The sequence below is a fragment of the Paramormyrops kingsleyae genome, chromosome 1 (genome assembly GCF_048594095.1).
Source record: "Paramormyrops kingsleyae isolate MSU_618 chromosome 1, PKINGS_0.4, whole genome shotgun sequence".
NCBI lineage: Eukaryota > Metazoa > Chordata > Actinopteri > Osteoglossiformes > Mormyridae > Paramormyrops > Paramormyrops kingsleyae.
Window position 1 is genome coordinate 22736853 of NC_132797.1, and position 19113 is coordinate 22755965.

The 19113-nt window shown below is 44.3% G+C and overlaps 1 protein-coding gene across 1 annotated transcript in view; it reads left to right on the forward strand.

Moving 5' to 3' along the window:
• gli3 (GLI family zinc finger 3) overlaps positions 1-19113 on the forward strand; it is a 136177-nt gene that overhangs the window by 17225 nt on the left and 99839 nt on the right. Inside the window, exon 2 of the mRNA XM_072711760.1 lies at positions 2375-2533. Within this exon, the coding sequence (XP_072567861.1) occupies positions 2401-2533 (133 nt within the window). The 5' untranslated portion in view covers positions 2375-2400. The remainder of the gene's footprint in view (positions 1-2374; positions 2534-19113) is intronic.

The window sequence follows — 19113 nt, forward strand, 5'->3', positions numbered from 1 at the left end:
TACATATATTGCTACCCCAACCCTTATTGGCTTCACCTGAGGAGCGGGGTAACGAGGGCTGGGGGTGTGAACGCGTACTGTCACATGTGCATGACGCGCATGCACTAGCGCACACGTAGTTCACATGCTAGTTGGCTGAGGTCTGCCTCCTTAATGGGTGAAAATATTTTTTTTGTACATTTTTTTCAAAGGTTCAGTTGTGAAAATGGTGGTAGCATGTGATTTAAGAGGAAGAATGGAAAAATGAACTAGGCGATCATCATCTGATCTTGCTTCTCACTGTCCCTTGACGTCCCGGGCTTATGGATTGCTATTGGTAGGGGCCTGATGGCAGTGGGTGTGCAGTCAGCCGCCTCGCAAAACCAGGGAAGCAGAATCGATTTTGGCCCGAGAAACCGGCTGGATCCATCTCATGCTCTGAGGAGTTCGACTGCCTGTGGTCTGCTGTGTCTTCCTGGTTTGGGTCAGGCCTTGTGCTGACACAGGATCGTAATGACTGGACCCGTGTTTATACGGGCGGGAGAACGTTGCCCCGTTTGATTCTCCTCCGCTTCTCTTGTGGCTCCCCTGCGCCTTTTAGCGGAATTACTTGCACGTGTTGGCAGTTGCGTTGGAAGAAGCCTGAAGGGAATTGTAGGCAGCAGAGAAATGATGGGTAAAAAGATCACAAACAATGTGTAGTGTTTTGGTAAGAGACATCTGCACGGGGGCAATGGGGTAAACTCGCTTTCTGTTTGACGGTAAGATAGAACTCTCTTAATTTGTTATATTTTCTGTCCCCCAAAATGGCACACGCCTGGAGGGACCCTGATGGAAATTCTTTGGGCTGTTCCCGAAGCATCCCACCAGGCTCTGCATGTATCCCTGGAGCCCTGGAAGAGGAGAGTGAGAAGCAAAAAAACATAGTGTTGGTGACATCAGGGCCAACAGCGACCTTGGGATGGAGAGTGCTGCTCAGGCTTCGTTTTCCGGATGACTTGTGCTGATTCCTTGCTTGGCTCCTTTCTCCCTGGAGAAGCTGACTTGGGGGGGAGCGATGCACTGATCGATCTGCTGTGAGTTTGTACTCACGGACCCTTTAGAAGTGCCTGAAACCCATGTCCAGTAAAAGTATGAATTACTGACATCACAGACTGGAGTTTCTGCTTTGTGAAGATGAAAAGGGCTCCATAAATATTAAGACTACAAATCTCACCCCAGGGGGAAAAACCACTGCTTAGCTGTCAAAACAGTCAGTAGGGTGAATCTGAATACGGAAATCAGACCGGCCGACCGCCGGGGTCGTGAGCCAGGGCCCCTTCTGACTGGCGAGAGGCTATATGGCCCACCCAGCTGGAGGCAAAGACAGGAAGTATGGTTGATACAGGTACTTAGTACTGGAAAACGCCCTCAAACTGGGCCACAAAATTGCCTTTAGGCAGTCATTCAGCTTGATTGTAAAAAGTATATTCTGGAACACTGGTAGCAAAAGAGCTGGTTTTATCTGAAAGTTGGACATGTTAAGTCTATTGAATAAAAATAATGAGAATTTTTTCTTAGACTTGCCATAGAACATTATTGTTATCATCTGATTCTAATTCTAAGTCTGATATTATGTATATGATTGAGATAAAAAATCTGAGAAATATAGGTACTGGTGTTGATTTTCATAATAAAATAGTAGATGTATGGACAAAACTGATATTTCAGTAAAAAGTTGTTGATTAGCGTCCATTAGTGCCTTAAACTGGGTGGCTTTAACCTGGGGTTTTGTTGAGACTTGGCAATGGCCATTCCTGTCTGGTTGAGCATTTAAATAAATACTGTGAGCTCTAAGTTGGCCACGTTGGAAGACTATATTCATAAGCCACAGCACGCTTACAGGGACCCCGGGGAATTGCTGGCCAAATGACAGGAGCTGCAGTAATGAATGGTTATTTTCAATTTTCATTTCTAGTTTAAAGAAAAGCTCTTGAAAATATTCAGTTGTGGTTATAGTCACTTGAGTGGATATAATTGCATAGTTGGTGTGTTTAGTTGGTATGTTTTTCTTAACTGGAAAATCCATACACCGTGTGTTTTTGACATATGTCAGTAGACCCTGGCCCCGTGAAACACCTAACACACTCAGACTACTGTGTTCTGTGGCCGTTTTCTTCGTAAAAGCATAGCTGATGGTAGCTGGCCATTTAACGACAGCTTTGTGCTCATGCACTTTGCCTTGCCAGAATCCGTGATGACGCAACGGAGGCAATGGATGGGTGCGGACCGCCGCCGCCTCCTCGTAGGAGTACGGGGGGGGGGCATGTGAGAGGAAACAGCTGGGGGCGTGGGGGTGGGGTGCCCTCTCAGATTTTCAGGTCTCATCTGTTCGCCTGTTGCGCTGTTCCGGCAGGAGACTTTGAGGAATGAGAAGTCGTCATGGAAGCCCCGTCCCAGGCCAGTTCCGCAGCTGAGAAGAAGAAGAGGGTGGAGACCGTCGTGGCAACCAAGGGTTCCTCCAACCGAGGTGACATCAGTGAGAAGGCAGTGGCCTCCAGCACGACATCCAATGGTGAGAAGTGACACCTGTTAGCTGTAGGCCTGCCTCTGTTCTCTTCTGATCCTCTACTCCCTTGTTTTTTCCCATCGATAAACAGTATAGTATTATGGCAGAGGTCAGCCTGTACGCTAAATTAGCATTTGCTACTCTGACGTTGATTTAAAAATCGCATAATCATGTTAATTTTCATCATTAATAAGCCACGTTATCACTTCCACATGCAATATAAGTCGATTCAAGGGATATTTGTGCAGAAAGTTCAGATGCTTTTTAAATGGTGTATTTAAAGGAGGAATAACATTGATTCTTAACCATTTAGCTTTTTAAAAATTGCACGGTCATGTTAATTTGCATCATTAATAAGCCGCGTTATCACTTCCACATGTAATATAAGTCGATTCAAGGGATATTTGTGTAGAAAGTTCAGATGCTTTTTAAATGGTGTAATTATAAGTGGAATAGCGTTGATTTTAGATATTTATTTAGCTATTTATTTTAATTGTATGGTACGATAGGTGGCACAGACTCTTTTGCTAGCAGAACTTAAGAGACAAGTTCGGGCTGGGATTCAAAGACAAACAGATCCCAGCAGATTCATCCGACGGGCACGTGTGGCCAAAGGCGAGTTTGGTAGCGTTGATTCATGTCGCTAAATTTTGACATGCAATGTCTTGCTTTTCAGTTGTATGCCAGGACAGAAACGAGTGCGTCTCCGTAATTCCTGGAGCGTCCCAGTGGCCATCGCTGTACGCCGTCCCCCCCCCCCCGTACCGGCACATCTGCAGAACTGTTGCGTTCGAAATACATTTTTTGTGCAAAACCTCGCCGGCAGCCAGAAAATCCAAACAAAACAGTAGAAGAAATTATCATGCCCAAAACTGCAGCTGTGCACATTTGCAAAAGTCGCGAGCAGGAACAGCGTAGTTGCGCGCGTCAGCAGGGGGAGGGGGTGTCGCCCTTGGTTACTGCTGCGTTGTAGGACAGGTGTTGCTGTCCCCAGTCCCAGCGTGGAAGCATTAGGTGGTGTACAGAGGGTTAACGGGATCCTTCTTCTAGCATGCACAGCTCCTCAGTTATTATGGGATGTTTGGGGGTGATACATGACCCATAAGATAAGAAGGTGGGAGGAGTGTTGTTTGGAAGGGAGCATGCAGAAGTCCTCAAGCTTCCTAAACATACACAGTGTACTCACTCATCATACTTTGCCAGATGGCTAATATGCCATCATTCTAAAAACGTTCGGAAAGAATAATTTATGGAACCCATTTACTACATGTTATTAGAATTTCTAATAAATGAATTTTCTTTAGATAACTAGCTCTGTTTCATTAAACAAGTATGCTCTACATTGGAAAAAAAGAAGCTTTTCTTAATTTGAGTTATAAAGTCAATTGGAGTCCATTGTGGATTGTCATTACTGTGCAGTCTGCGGTACTTCTAAAGCTCGGGTGTTGTGCCTTTAATGAGAATTGCTCCAGTCAGAGCAGTGAATGGAACCATATGTAGTCAGCAGAGAGATACGAAAAACAGAAAAGGCAATTTTGGCGGATGAAAACAGAAGTCTGGTGAGTTTTGGCCAGGGTGTAACGAAAGGCTCAGTAATGTCTGGAGTTTCATTGGTTTGCCTGGGGTGGTGCATAGCACAGTGGGCGAAGAATCTGTGTCCTGTGCCTGGAAGGTTGTGGGTTCCGATCCCACATTTCTGACTGGCTGGCTAACCCCATACTTTGACATTATCTGTATATATTTGTGTCTGTTTCTCTCATCATGCGCAAGATATGTAAAAATTACCCAATTTCCCCATGGGGATGAATAAAACTGCCTCTATTCTATTACCTGAGCTGATGAAGAACAGAACATTTCAGGCCTGAAAGAGGGACAGGGGGAGGCAATCATGAATGGCCCAGAAACGTGATTCACCTTCTTTTGCATATGTAGTCTGTAACCCCTATATCATTCGGCATAAACACTGCGACTGCCCAAACCTCTCATGGTTATTACTGTTAAGCGATATGCCACTTTCACAAAGCAGGTCCTGGGGGCTGCTTGAAAGACCCCCGATAAGAGTGTCAAGTGCACCAGCAATCGCTGCGAGTTTAAATAGCATTCTCTACCGTCCGCTTCGATGTACGGCCAAGCCTGATCGCAGGTCTGTATAGACCTGCTTCTCCAGCGTGGCACATGATGCACCTCTGCAGCCCGCAGCGAGGAGACGGTTAGAGGTGCGGTGAAAATGCAATGAAGGTGCTTTGATCGCTGATTAAACATAATTATATACTTTAAATGAACAATCCAGCATGCTATGAATTTTTATTAAATTACTTTTTTACGATTACATCGTAATTCCACTCTCTATTGCTTTTCTGAACTTTGTTTTGCTTTAATCGCCATCATTGCTTCATGTGGAGATTTTAAGAAGCGACATGACTTGGCTCACTTGCCAGTACTGAGGCTTCACACCTGCACAGTTGACGTGTTCTCCATTTATTGCGTGGGTTTCTTCACTCTGATCCAAAAGGTGGTTAGGCAAGTTGGTGTCTTTAAATTGTCATTGAGTGTTGGACTGGCATTCAGGGTGTACCCCTGCCCAGGGGCCCTAAAAAATTTGGAAGATACTTGGCTTGGTCTGGGTTGGGGGCCCAGTGTAATATCCTTTCATGGGGCCCAAAGTCTCTAGCAGCACCCCTGCCTTGAGCTTTTGCACATGTACGAGTACAGATACTTTGGAATGCTTCTAGTGGATGTATAACTCATCATGCTCTCCTTTAACACACACACACACACACACACACTCGCAGCTTTGTAAATATATCTTTGTGGGGACTTTCCATTCATTCCTATGGGGAAAACTCTAATCTCAACATGACGACCTTACTGACCTAACCCCTTCCCAGCCCTAACCTCAACCATAAGCAACCAAACAAACAATGAAACTTTTGGCATTTTTACTTTTTTGATCGCATTCGCAGGTCTTTTTGGGGACCTGAGAAACAGTCCCCTCAACATCAAAATAACAAGTTTTTATTACATTGGGGGATCGGTCCCGACGATGTAATATAAACATTATCCACACACACACACACACACACTGACTTGGCCTGTGTTTCCTGCTCTTTCTCTACCAGCTATGTGTTCATTCAGAAGTGTCCCGTTAGCAGGACTGATCTAGCTCACCATGACCAGAGGGACTGTGTTACTTTTCACTGTCTTATGTTTATGTTTGTATATTTCATCACTGCTGACTTCTGCATCTCACATGGAATCATATGAATGGGTGTTATACAGCTAGAGGTTTAGCAATGTCTGTCCAGAATTTGTTTCAGCTTCCTGTCTGACATACCGATGCTCAATGCTTTCAGATAATGTTGTGTCTTTAGCACTTTTTTTTTAAGTGAAACCTAATGTAAACCTGTGATCTGTACATGATGAACAGCATGTCTCCAAGTGCTTACATACTCAAATGAAAAGTCATGAGAATATTTGTCTGTTAAATAACATACTGTATGTGTGTTGTTTTTAACCTTTTATTAGCCAGGATGTTGGCTTTCAGCTACAGTAGCTAACCTGCTAGACAGAACTTTCTAAGTAGCTAACTTGCTGAACGGAATTTGCAAGCTAAGCTAGCTGCAGAATCAGGCCTATTTTTGTAAGACATGAATAAGATGTAGTAGGGCGTCTTAAAATGCTTGTTTCATGGGATTATTTTATGCTTCAGAAGTGATAACATGCAGAGTTATGCCCATTGAGAAACCCACAAAAAAATTTAGGCAAGCTTTCTCAGAAAATTTGGACTGAAGGGAATGGTGAAAAGCTAGTATCCAAAGCTAGCGTTATGGCCCCGCCTCCTACCAGATACTGCCATTTGATTGGTTCTTGAGTTTAGACCTGGAATACACGATTTTCTATACTTAGTGAGGTCAGCGTCTGCAGTAGTGATGGATGCCACTGGGCAGCTCAAACGACAGTAGCAAGAAGCAGAATAAAAAATGGCAGTGTGTGTACAAATACATTATTTTACAGTGGAACTGAGGAAACGGAATTTGGAGCTTATAGAGCCAGCTTTCCCCGAATATCCTCTTTTCCCCCGGGAATATGAACACAAGCTACTAAACACTCTTTCTTCTGGAGAATATTAAGCACATCTGACTATGCTTATTTTTGTTTATACATTTATATCTTTTCTGACATCTGTGTTCCAAAAGTAGCAAGAAAAAAGTAAAAATATTCCCAAAGCTTTGCTGAATCTCTGTACTGCTCAGTATCTAAAGGTTTTTTTATTTAAAAATAAAAGAGGAGGCTTTAAATGCCTGTGTGCAATACAAACAAGTAATTAGCATGAGATCTTTGGTTTTATTAGGGAAAACTGAAACCTTTAGTTTCCCAGGATGCAGCTGTTTGTATGCATGATGAAGTGTGCATATGTGTGTATATGTGTGGTAGGGCATGTTTGTGTGCATATATGTGGTTGTGTGTACATGTTTGTATTTGTATCTGTGTACCTGTGCATGTGTGTATCTGTGGTTGGGTATGATAGTGTGTGTATGTGTTGGTTATGTGTGTGAATCTGTGGTTGTATGTGTGTGTCTGTGTGTATGTATTTATGACTGTGATGCGTCTATAGCCTCCTGATAGTGATGTGGCAGCTCTCCTCCCCCTGCCCCCCCCCCCTCTGGGTCTGGCATCCCACCCTATTAGATCGCAGGGTGTGTGGGCGGGGCCTTAGGAGCCTTGATTGTTCTGGGTTTTGGGATTTTAATAGATGTAAAGAGGGTGGGGGTGGGGGGGGGGGGGTGAAAATTCAAAACTCCCCAGTGTCAGAATGGCAGCAGGAATCCTTAAAGGGACCCAAACACACACTTGGCTGAGGAAGAGTCACAGGAAGACTGTGGGAAGATATTAAGCCAAAATAAAATCATCTTAAGTTTCACAAAGAAAGCAAAATGAAGAATGTCCTATAAAATGTAAACATTTGAGTTAAAGTGGGGGATATGGAATGATGAAGTAGCCGCGGATCTCTGTAACACCTGAAGACCTCGCCTGCACTTTCCAAAAATGTAAACAGCGCATTACAAACTTTTGCCAAGTGGGATTTGTCATGCTCATTAGTGCAAGGAAATCTAGGAGGGGGAACAAGGTCTGCCAAACCCTCCATATTTTCTTCTCTCCCCTTAAAAAACTCCCGGGGATCTGCTCTGCTGGATTGCACCAGCGGGTATCTGGCGGGGGAGGAATTAGCGTAACATTATCGGTAGTGAAACCGAAGGTCTGATCCTCCACGGAGCTGCATGGTGTTGACGGCCATAGCAACCACGTTTGTGTTTATGTAATAATAATGGAATGTGTTGTTTTATTTTTTTAACCCTCAGAAACGTGTTCCTATTCCCGCCTGATTGTTTATACCAGCTGAGCTTTAGTGAAACACACGTCGTGTCATTTCAGGCCAGGCTGAGATCTTCACGGCACCTGCTCTCCTGGTCCCCTACTACTCCCCACTCCCAAACTCCCATGGCCCCTTTTTAATGATGGCCCCCGCAGCCTACACTACACGAACCCCCAGCACTGACACAAAGTTACGCTTTAAGGGGGCGTGGTGTCGGAATCCACCCTGACACACTCACACTGCGTTGCGTTACTGCTGATCGGCAAAACTGGCCACAGCCAGTTCCGGAAAAGACGAGACAGAAATGTAGAGATTTCAGAAACAGGGTTCACTGTCTGGTACTTTGGAACTCCCCCCCACCCCCACCATCCACCCCCCCATCCCCCTCACTGAGTTCCAGTGCAATTACTGAGTCTTAGGGGAGCGTTCCCACATGGTTGACTAAATGGTAGCTTCATCCTGTGGTCCTTTCATCTCATCGCCTGCTCTCCTGGCTTGACAGTTGAAAAGGTCTGACTGTGCCACAACAATAGTTTGATTGGTTTCTTTTTGGGGGGTGGGCGAGGGGGGGTGCCTCTCCATCGTCATCATTGGCCAGGCAGGTGGACCACAAAGTCTCCTGATTCTTTTGTTGCTTCGTGGCTGAAAAAAAAAAAAAGCGTCTCCGCTCTTTGACTGAATAAATCCCATCGTCATGGGATAATTTGCTAAAAAAAAAGAAAGGACCAAAAAAAGAGAGAGAAAGACTGAGCTCTGATAGATGTGAATGAGAGGAAAGTTTCTGGTTGGTTGGTTGGATTTTTTTATTTTTTTTTGATCTGGGTGGTTGGACTGAATTAATTAGATGGATGATCCGGAGTAAGCTAGAGACGAGAGATGGAGAGAAAAAGAGGAAGAAAGTATGAGGCAGAGAGAGAGAGAGAGAAAGAGAGAGAGCATTCATACTCTCATAGGTTGCAGTTGAGAAATCACAGGGAAATATATGCGCTAAATATGTGGGGTGTTGATGAACTTTACGGCACATGAAGGATATAGGAATGACCTGTTTTTATCTCTTTCTGTTTCTGGGTCCGGCTTTTAAGGGCCATAGGCTTAAGAGAAAAGCTGGTTTAGCATGAAAGGGCAAAGGGGTTTTGCCCCGGTGAGACGTTTACAAGCGAAATCAAATATAAATGAAATGTGGGGGTGGGGACTGGATTTTCAGAAAGCCGTTCGATCGGAGAGAAGCCTGATCGCACATAAAGAGCTAGGCCACCTTCCTCTTTGGCGGGCATTTAAATGATCGCCGTTGAGTTGAGGAAGAATGTCAGCTGACAGATATAAAGTTCCCGTTAACACTGAGGGGCGGAAAGTAATTTACAGATAGGCCTGTCCCAGCCATCTTTGTGGTGCCCCGATAAGGTTCCATTTCTGAAATGGATAGGAGACATTTTCTCTTACGGCCCCCATTCTGCAACACCTGTGATAACAGCTTGTGGATCCTAATTGAAAATTGGGCTCAAAATGGATTTTCACTTTTCTCCGCTCTCCTACCCCCCGCGCCATCTTCACGACCCCCAACCCCTCCCCCCCCCCCCCAAAACGGGAGGGGCTGCCATGCTTGGGCCGGCCGGGAAATGGAGCAGGTTCCCGGGAGCATCCCTCAGCCGCCGTCATCGAGATGACAGCCGCATGATCCATCTTATTAATGAAATCATTGATCACTTGATGGGACTCATAATCGACTGCTTCTGCCTGCTTTTTCTTCTTGTTTTTTTCTTGCCATCACCTACCTTTTATAGCCAGTTTGTATTTCCTCAAAAAAAAAAAGGGAAAACACTTCAGCAGTGATTTGTGTTTAAGAAAAAACCTGTTAAGGCAAATAAATAAAGAGAGTGGGATTATGGGACAACATGGAGGGCGGAGTCAAAATTAAGGTGAGCATCGTCTGACGGACGTGTGTGGGTAATGTGAGTGGAGGGACTGGCTATAGTAGATGTAAGAATTGGCCACATGTGTGTCTCTACATATGCGTGAGCAACAGAGAGGGTGACAGTCACTATGTTTACATGCACACTAAGAAGATCGAATTATCGTGTTAGTCCGACTAAAACCAGACTTTTAAACTACATGTAAACATGTTAGTCCGACTGAAATCGCACTAAATCGAATTTGTCTAAGTCGGACTAAGACACCCACGTAATGCAATTGGGAGTCGATTTACTCTTGCATGTATACGTTAAATCAGACTCAAACCGGCCTAGGCACCTGTAAGTGACAGAAGAAGCATGGTGTACAGCAGAGAACATACAGCATGTACGAAATGTATAGCGCTGTAAAGATGTCCAATTCACTGCTCAACTTAAGGGCGTTTTTTCCACCGCTCCAGGTACTATACTTTTGGTACTTCAAGAAGGTAGCAAAAGTACTGTACTTCAGTGTGTTGGTTTTCCACTGGTGTAAAAACTGGTCCTGGCGCCAAACGACATCACAATGCAAGGCAGGGTATCTTGTACTGAATTTGAAAAATGGCTGTAGTATATTATATGGCTGGGTGATGTGCGATATTAATACCAACATCGTATGTTATGCACATCCAATTCTTACATCGCTAGTCAGCTAGATTAAGATCAGTCTTTCTCTTACTTTCAATTTTGTATGGATTTCATAGCACAGGGAGTTTAAGTGTCGATAAAACATTTTTACTCTGTCATATGAAAAACAAAACTAGCAAGTTTTGCAATTTTAATGATTATTCCTTTTCAGGATTATCTGGTATTTGTTTAAAAAAACAGTTGAAAGTTTACCTCCGCTGCTTTTACATGAGTGCTGCATGTGTTCTCCGAGACGATCATAATCATTTTCATCCTTTCTGTTTAAATCACTCATAGATGGGTTTGAGAGAAATTTATGTTGAACTCCTTTTTCGTTTCCTAAATACCCCAGTATTTATTACAACAAAATCATATTGCAATTTTTGAAAATTTTCCAATACCGTGCTGACACAGTATTTTATACAAAATACTTTATTTCTTGTTATGCTATCCTGATCTTGTTGTATCTGTTCTGCCTACCAGATCGCAATTAAAGCCTGGGTCACTTAATTTATCCATGCACCCATTGTTATTAATTTTTTTAGTAGTTGAGCATAGCTTGACTTAGCTGTGCATGTAAATAAACTGAACCAGGAGTGATTCTAGGATTTGTTTTAAGTGGGGGGGAGCCAAATAGCGGTCAAATTTCATACAAGGGTGCTGACGTTATCATTAGCCAATGATATGTTTCGAATCGTTGAGTGACAGAACTCTGGGGGCCAAACAGCTTTCAGCAGGGGCCCCTATAGCCCCACCTCTGAATATGACTGTAGTGAAACCTCTGCCCTGCCAAGGGGAGGGGGTCTTTTAGTAACCCAGTTGGGTTCATCACCAATGGGGGGTGAGCCTCAGTGTTGCTGAGTCACATTTGATGAGGGGTGGGGAGGTGCGTGTTCAGCTGAACGGCCACGCTAGTACCATAGTATCATACCAGCTCAGGCTGTGGAAGTTAACAGACATTGTTGGGAGAGAATTTTGGAGTTATTAAAAAAAAAAATCTTTATCGGTGAGGTGGGGGGTGTTACACAGCACGCATGACATCTCATGCATGTAGGGACAAGGGACAGTTGGGGACGATCCCCCTGAAGGTAATTTCCTGCATCAGCAGGGTAGCCCCCATAGTCTGATGACCCACCTGGACCTGTGTGTGTGTGTGTGGGGGGGAGGGGGCAAGATTATTCTCTCTCTGCCATTCCCAAGGTAAGACGTTCCACCACCTGGTATCCCGGGTAACGGCTGCAAACAGTCTCGGGTCTAATTGGACAGCTGGGAGGGGTCCAGCTTATAGAGATAAGGGTCGGCCTCTAGCGCCAGGGCAGAAGTTCATTAGGAGCTCCAAGCTCTGATCCAGCTTGTCAACTTCAGTTTGCTGTGAGGAGATTTTTAGCCGAAGCATGTGCTGTTTTATATGCTGACTATTTCAGAAATTTCAAAGCAGTGATTTTAGCAGAGTGACCCGGTCGATGGTACAACAGCAGGGACCCTCTCAAGCAATCGCAGGCAAATGTCGTAATCTACTGCCAGCTTCATTTAATCCATTTTCCCAAGACTAGTTCTATGATTTATAAATGAAACTGGTGACATTTGTTTATTGTTATATTAGAGCATTGCGTAATACTGCACTAGATTTACATTTTTTCGTTATTATAAACTCATCCATGTATTATTCATAGACATGTTCATAGCCCTTTTAATATTCATGCTTAAGTTAATTGTTAATTGAGTCCTTCATGAAGTTTAAATCTCAGGATTTGCGACGCACTTAAATGCTTGTTAGTGTAACGGAGCCACTAGATTAATTTTAGCAGGATGTTCTGTTCACCTGCTCGCTTACAAACAACCAAAACTAAGCGGCTGACCTGTGGCTTGGACTGATTCCAGCTTTGATCACGTTCATGCACTCGAGTAGCAAGATGATACCCTCTCTGAAACTGACATGGGGTGCAGTTTGTTACTTTCTGGAACCCTTGGGTCCATTCTAATTTCTTTTACACTGAAATACATTGTCGAGCAACTACTAAAATTCTGGAATTTAATATAATGAAATTCAATAGATTGAAAGATTTTGACCATTAGTGTAAAAATGTTAGATTTGGGTCGAAATTATTATTATTTTATATAAGTTGTGTAGTTTTAATTTGAATATTGAATGCATAATTCTATGCATGAATTTACCTTCCAATCATATATCAATCAAGGTCACATGAGTTGAAGAGCCAATCCCAGGCAGTGCAAGGCACAAGGCTGGGACACACCCTGGATGGGATTATATTTCACAATTATAGAAACACATTTAAAATTAATTATAAACATTAAAGTTATTTTTTAAAAGGTTGTTTCAATTTTCTCTTACTTTATTTCACTTTCTGAAGGCGTATTCCCAGATTTAACTGCAAAGGATTGATAAGTTATTCTCCTTTGGTTTTGTCTTGACCATTAAGGAAGGTGCAGATGCTTTTGGAAAATGTACCACAGTCCGGGCCTGATAACCCCGAGGTGAATCAGCGGTGTAAAGCCCACCTCCCCACCTCCCCACCCCCCGTTCCCACTGCCTGACCAGTCCTGCCTGCGGTGTGCAGACTCTCGTAAAACTATTAGGCAGGGGAGCAGGAAGGCAGTGTGGGATTACGGCTCCCGCTTCGTCCATTTGTCAGCGGGCATCAGTCGTGCCCCCCGCCGTGAAGAACAAAGGCTAGTTGTCCTGACCCTGACAGAGGAATGACTGGTGTGTTATTTCTGTCACCCCTCCTGTGCCCCCCCCCCGCCCCACGCCTTTGAGCACTACGACATGTAAAGAATAGTTCTCCGCACTCTTGTAGCACCGTGCAGACTGAATGGCAGGACTGCAAAGTCGGGCTCTCCAAAACACCGCGATGCGCTTGTACATGCCCTTGACATGCTTTTTTTTTTTTTTTGGGACCGGGAGGCACGTCCACACATCCCCGGGGGGGTGGTTATGAAATCCCATCGCCGCTCTCCCCCCATCAGCCGTGAACCAGCGGACCCATGCATGCGGGCTGTGTGCGAGGAATGCCCCGAGAAAGCCATCTCGAGGGTGCCGGTTCTGGCCCTTGGCTCCGCCTGCACCCATCCGTACCTGCCGCTCTGTCCCACTCCCCGTCAAACAGCCCCCACCTCTTTGCTCTTGGAGCGTGAAAGATGAGCAAGGATCAAAGAGCGCAAACTGTGCCGCCGATTTCTCCTGACGGAGTAGAAACAGAAGTCGAAGAGCTGTTTATGCTGTGCTCTCACTGACCGCAACAGGCTCTCCCTGGGCTCCTGTAAATAACTCTGGTTTGAAGTGCCAGAAGAATTGTGATTGTTGGCAGGCTGCGGAGGAATATGTCTACCATGGAGTAGCAACTTAATAGTATTTTTTGGGAGAAGGTGCTAGAAAATCTTCACTTGACTGCAGCTATTTGAAATTCAAAAGGCTGAATTCCTTTATATTTCAGATATTTCAGATAATCATTTCCTAATCCCCAACAAGGGAGCAATCTGCACTCTCTAAAACAATCAAGGTGATCAACTCAGATAAACATGGCGCCGCAAACATATTTAGGTTCCAGTACAATCTTCAGTGAATCCTTAGGCTTCAGAATGTCCCACATGTATAGAACAATACATCACTCCATTAAAAGTGACTTAATACAGTCATGTAATTATCATTGTATATGTAGACATGTTTGAATACCATTGTATTCAATTCATAAATAGAAGTAGAAGCTGTACTGAGGATGTCCCGTCAATCTTGACCTCAGCATGATTGTTAATACTCATAGCCCCAGTGCACTGTAAACTCACAATCATATCATTCTCCTGCACAAAAGCAAAGAACATCAAAAGGAGACCCGTCCACCTTAGATTTGATGTAGAATAAACACATCTCTGTAGTGGGCTTTTCCGTACGGGCCTCTCACTCGAAATATTGATGTTTTTTTTGTTTTGTACTCTGATAGTCGACTGTTCCCCAGCTGACTCACCACTATTGGGGATCTTCTTCACAGGGTGTTTTTGTCAGGCCGGGGCCTGGCGTTATCTCGGCCTTCATTGTGGTGAGCTCACGACTAGGCCCCGGACCTGACTTGCCTTCCTCTTTCTGAAGTCTCGTTTTCAGCCGTTTTCTCCTGGTCCCGCTCGAAGCTCTGAGCCTAATGATGTTTCGTCTGCAGCCCTGGGGCAAGAGAAGGAATCTTACCAAAGAACACCTCGTGCCTGTCAGATACGGAGAGAGGGGGAGGGAAAAGGGAAAAAGAAAAAAAAATCACTTCTCCATTACAACACGCGAGAGGGCAGAGTAGAGTATCTTAGTTACCGTTTGAAACCACTGATGAAGTCATATTTAGAAAAGACGAATTAACGCAAAGTTAAAGGGTATAAAACAGAACATGTGCACTTTGATGGCAGTTTTTTTCAGTCTTTTTGATGCTTCAGTCCATTTGTTTTTGTGCCATGAATATTTCATTGTAAGATGCTATTCTGTATGTTTGTAATGGCGGGTATTTCTATTTGGAATTGTGCGCCTGCATCCATGTGTGCATGCACACATACTTTTTTCCAAAGGATTCTGGGTACGAAATTTAGGCTACTGCGAATGAAAAGTTCCTTCATTTTGGGAAAGTGTGAGAGTGCACTCCTTTTAGACAGCTGGTTAGTGGGCGTTGTCTTCTGTGGTTTTGGGGACGCCGTGACATCACTGCGAGCGCAGTCGGGGAGCGCACACGTCACTCGGCCATCTCCTGAATGGTTCCTTTTGTCCTGGCTTGGGGCAGCACCAGATGGACTCCTGCCTGTCTGCTGGAAGGTGTCCCAGGTGCTGGTCTCTCTTTGGTTAAGGGGACCATGACAGTCCGCCCAGTCACATGGGGCAATTGGGTAAATGGGTTCAAAGTGCACAAGAGGCAGTTTGTTCATCCATCTCTGGTTTGACCAGAGTACTGTTGGCAGCTTGAGGCTGGGACGACATTTGTGTGACCAATTAAAATTGAGAACCGGCAAATATATTATAAATCTGGTTATTTTAAGAGATGTGCTTAAATAGGGGGAAAAATTAAACCTATTCATTCCTAGTCTTTCCCATACTTGTTTAAGAGACCAGTCTGTTGATGCTTGTGTGCTTAACAGGGTACATTATCAGCTTTGGATCCTAGGCATAAGATCGCCTAGTTACTGGAAAATAGCATATTGTAAACATGCATGCTGCCAAGGAGTTCACTATTCATAAGAGCAGCTAGACTGAGCTTTCAATAAATTCCCAGGTACAAGTTTATGCAGTATTGGAGCAGGAGCTACACAACATCTAACAAGACAAGAACCTAATAAGATTATTTAAGGGCCAGAAGTACAACATAACATTCAGGCAATGTAAAGAGGTATCAGGCTAGTAGATGTATTAGATATGAGTTATGAACATAGAGTCTCCTCTCTCCCCATCGCAATGGTTATGTTTTATTTTTATTTAATGAAAAGCAGTTCATACTTGCAGTGTTGCATATCCGTCTGCAGAATTGGATATCAATGTAAGCAAGAAGTAAGTTCCTTGCTGAAGGCTACAGCTGTTATGTCCTTATACCCTTATACCTGTGTGAACCAGCTCTCTTTTAATCCAAGCTCATGTTTCTCGCCACAATTTTGGCCATGAAACAGCTACAGGAAGCTGGGAAGGTGCTATCACCCATAAAATGGTCAAACATCTTCTGCAATCTGCTTGTTTTCCAGTGACAAATTTGACTCTGGACCAACAATGACCTAAATGTGGTTTCATTTGAATGGTCCCACAGCTGCATAACAAATATATCTTTTTGAAAAGTACAGCATGATGCTGAAAGTTCTCGAATTTGACATGACAGTCTTCTGATTGATTCCAGATACCTCTGAAGTTACACCAGATATGGGACAGTTTGTCTGTACATCCATCTTTCTTAAATCCTTATGCAGGACAGGGTTGTGGTCCATCCCAGGAAGGACAGGGACGCAAGATACACAGAGTTACAAGCTAAGGACAATTCACAGAATCCAGTTTGTGTACCTACATGTTTCTGGACTGCAGGAATCGGAGTCCACAGTGGACACCCATGTGATCACAGTCAGGGCATGCAAACTCCACGCATATACAGAGAGCCGGGGGCCCATGGCCTCTGAGGTTGGTGGCTACAGAGCTAAACACCAAGGATGACCAGGCACCGGACGCTGTTAAAATAAGGCCATAGCCGCTTACGGAAACACATGTCCGGTCTGACTTTTTTATTTTCAGGGACGGAAAAAATAGACATGTACAGCAAGTGCCTGGCATGATGAATGCCGAAAAATGGGATTTTACGTGGGCAGGGCGGCGCGCTGATTAGAGATGATTGGAATTATATGGCAGGGATCCATCGCAACTGTGGGGAGGAGGAGGATTCTGCCGTTCCGAGAGGCAGGACAGGTCGCGGAGCGGCAAATCTTATTACAGAACGATTCGGCTCGCAGGAGGGAATTCTTTCAGTGAGAGAGAAAAGGAGAGGAGAGCGAGAAAGGACACAGGGGAAGGAGGGGATGGGGGGAGCGGGCACAGGGGGAGAACCTCAGGCCCAACTGTGCGGAAGGGGGACCACAGACAACGCGGGTCCATACCCGCCCCCCGAAATACTGCTGCTGAACTCACAAGTTTCACTATTAAAACTTCTCTCATGTGATGATTCATTGTACTGTTTTACTCATGGACACATCTCAACAAATGGGGGCCAAGGGGGGCTATAAAGTTGGTTTGTTTTTGAAAAACTCAGATTTAACCATTTGTCTAAAAACAAAAAACACACACAGAGATATAATTTTGGATTTTTAATAATAAAGTTTTATAGATTTGCATAAATTCTTTTGCAGATAAATTTTATCATGTTTGTTCATCATGCATTCTTAATGATGTTTCAAAATGAGTGATCCCCCCCCCCCCTTTACTAAGGTCCATGATTCTGCTGCTCCATGCCTTGGCCACGTGTAGCTTGAGGCGGCCCTATGTAGTCAAGCCCCTCCTTGCTTCTTCCTCGGCTTCGTTATTGTGGGGTCTCTTCCGATCTCTTAAACTGGGAATCCAGAACTGCTTGGTTCTGACCCAGCCCTCCTGCATGAGTGGCATGCTGATGTGCGGGCAAAAGGACTTCTTTCGCTCATATTAGACTTTCTTCAGTGAACAAAACGCAGGCTGTCTTCATTAGATGTCAGAAAGTTAGAGGTTGGGGTCAAAGGTCAGAGGTCAGGCTGCATATTGAGTCTGCTCTGCGCCGATGCGGCTGATCCCCTCTGTCTCTCTGACTTTATGACTTTTATCCCCCCCAGCCCTGCCGCCATACCCTCGCAAAGCTGTAATGCTGTGTCTGTTTAACCCTTCTCTGGCCTCTGCTATGAGATTATCCTGCTTTTGCAACGTAACAGCTGATAATTTGTCAATCTGCCGTCGGAGCTCGAATCCGTAAAGCGAGGCTGGATCTCTTGCCTGTCTGCTGCACTTCCGTCTCCCTGCACTTTCATAAGGCTATAAATAGGAGGCCGGTGGCCAGCGTGGTCCTCTAATCTCATCGGGTCTTTCTGTCTGAGTTCACTGTAATGAGCAGGGCCTGGGAATGTCTTAGGCCTGTCTGGAGGCTAAATTATGTGGCATTAATAGCCAGCTGACGCCTTTTTGGGTGGCTAAGCTATTCAGCCCAGGCTAACCGAACACATTTATAAACCTTGAGCAGCATTTGTCAGGTTTTCAGGTTTAATAGCATGGCATGTTTAAACTAACAAGAGTTAGCGCCACAGTGCCGTTTCAGCACTAATGATCGCACGTGGCACTTCTGTCTTTCTCCCAGTGATATTAGTTTGAAACAATTTATTTGTCAACTGGCGAAGTACCGAGATAGGAAATGCTGTCATGTTTTACCTGATTTACATGCCGGCCTGTTCAGATTCCTTTTCAAATTATTATTGCGGCGATTTAGGCTTCGCATTACTGTGCTGGTAATTTTAAGCAGCTAATTGACACGTTTGTGAATGCAGTGTATGGTTTGTAACGTCAAAGGCGTCAAGATGTTATACGCTGGGAGTGAACTAACCATGGTTTCTACTCAAGCTTGATTTTGGTTAAACTTGAAATATGGTCATTTAACAGAATGGGGGATATGAAACTGGAGCATTTGTTAAACCTTGTAAGGCAGGTAATATGAATTCCCCGTTTTACTTTTGTTGCTGTGGTGACTATACTTTGTCCAGTGAAGTTTGCCACAAAAAACTGTTGACCAAGGTAGAAAATAAGAGAAAATTACTAGCTTCCCATCTTGGGGGTTAAAACTCAGAGTTAAGGTTCCCTGCCCTGTGCACTGTTCTTTCTGATACTGACTTCTAACTCACTGTGATCCAGTACAGGATGAATGTAGAGTCTATTCCAGGATTCTTTCAGTAGGGGGACATAACAGGAATCATAATTCATACAAAGGGACCAACCTTTCATTAGCCAATGATATGATTTAATTTGGTGAGTGACAGGGGAGAAGGAGCAATCAACTTTCAGCTGGGGGCAGTGGCTCCACCCCTGTATATGCTCCTGGAAGGATGACTGGATGAAAAAAGGTTTCAAGTGTTTGTCACGTACACAAACATACACTCTGCATCTTCACAGTGAA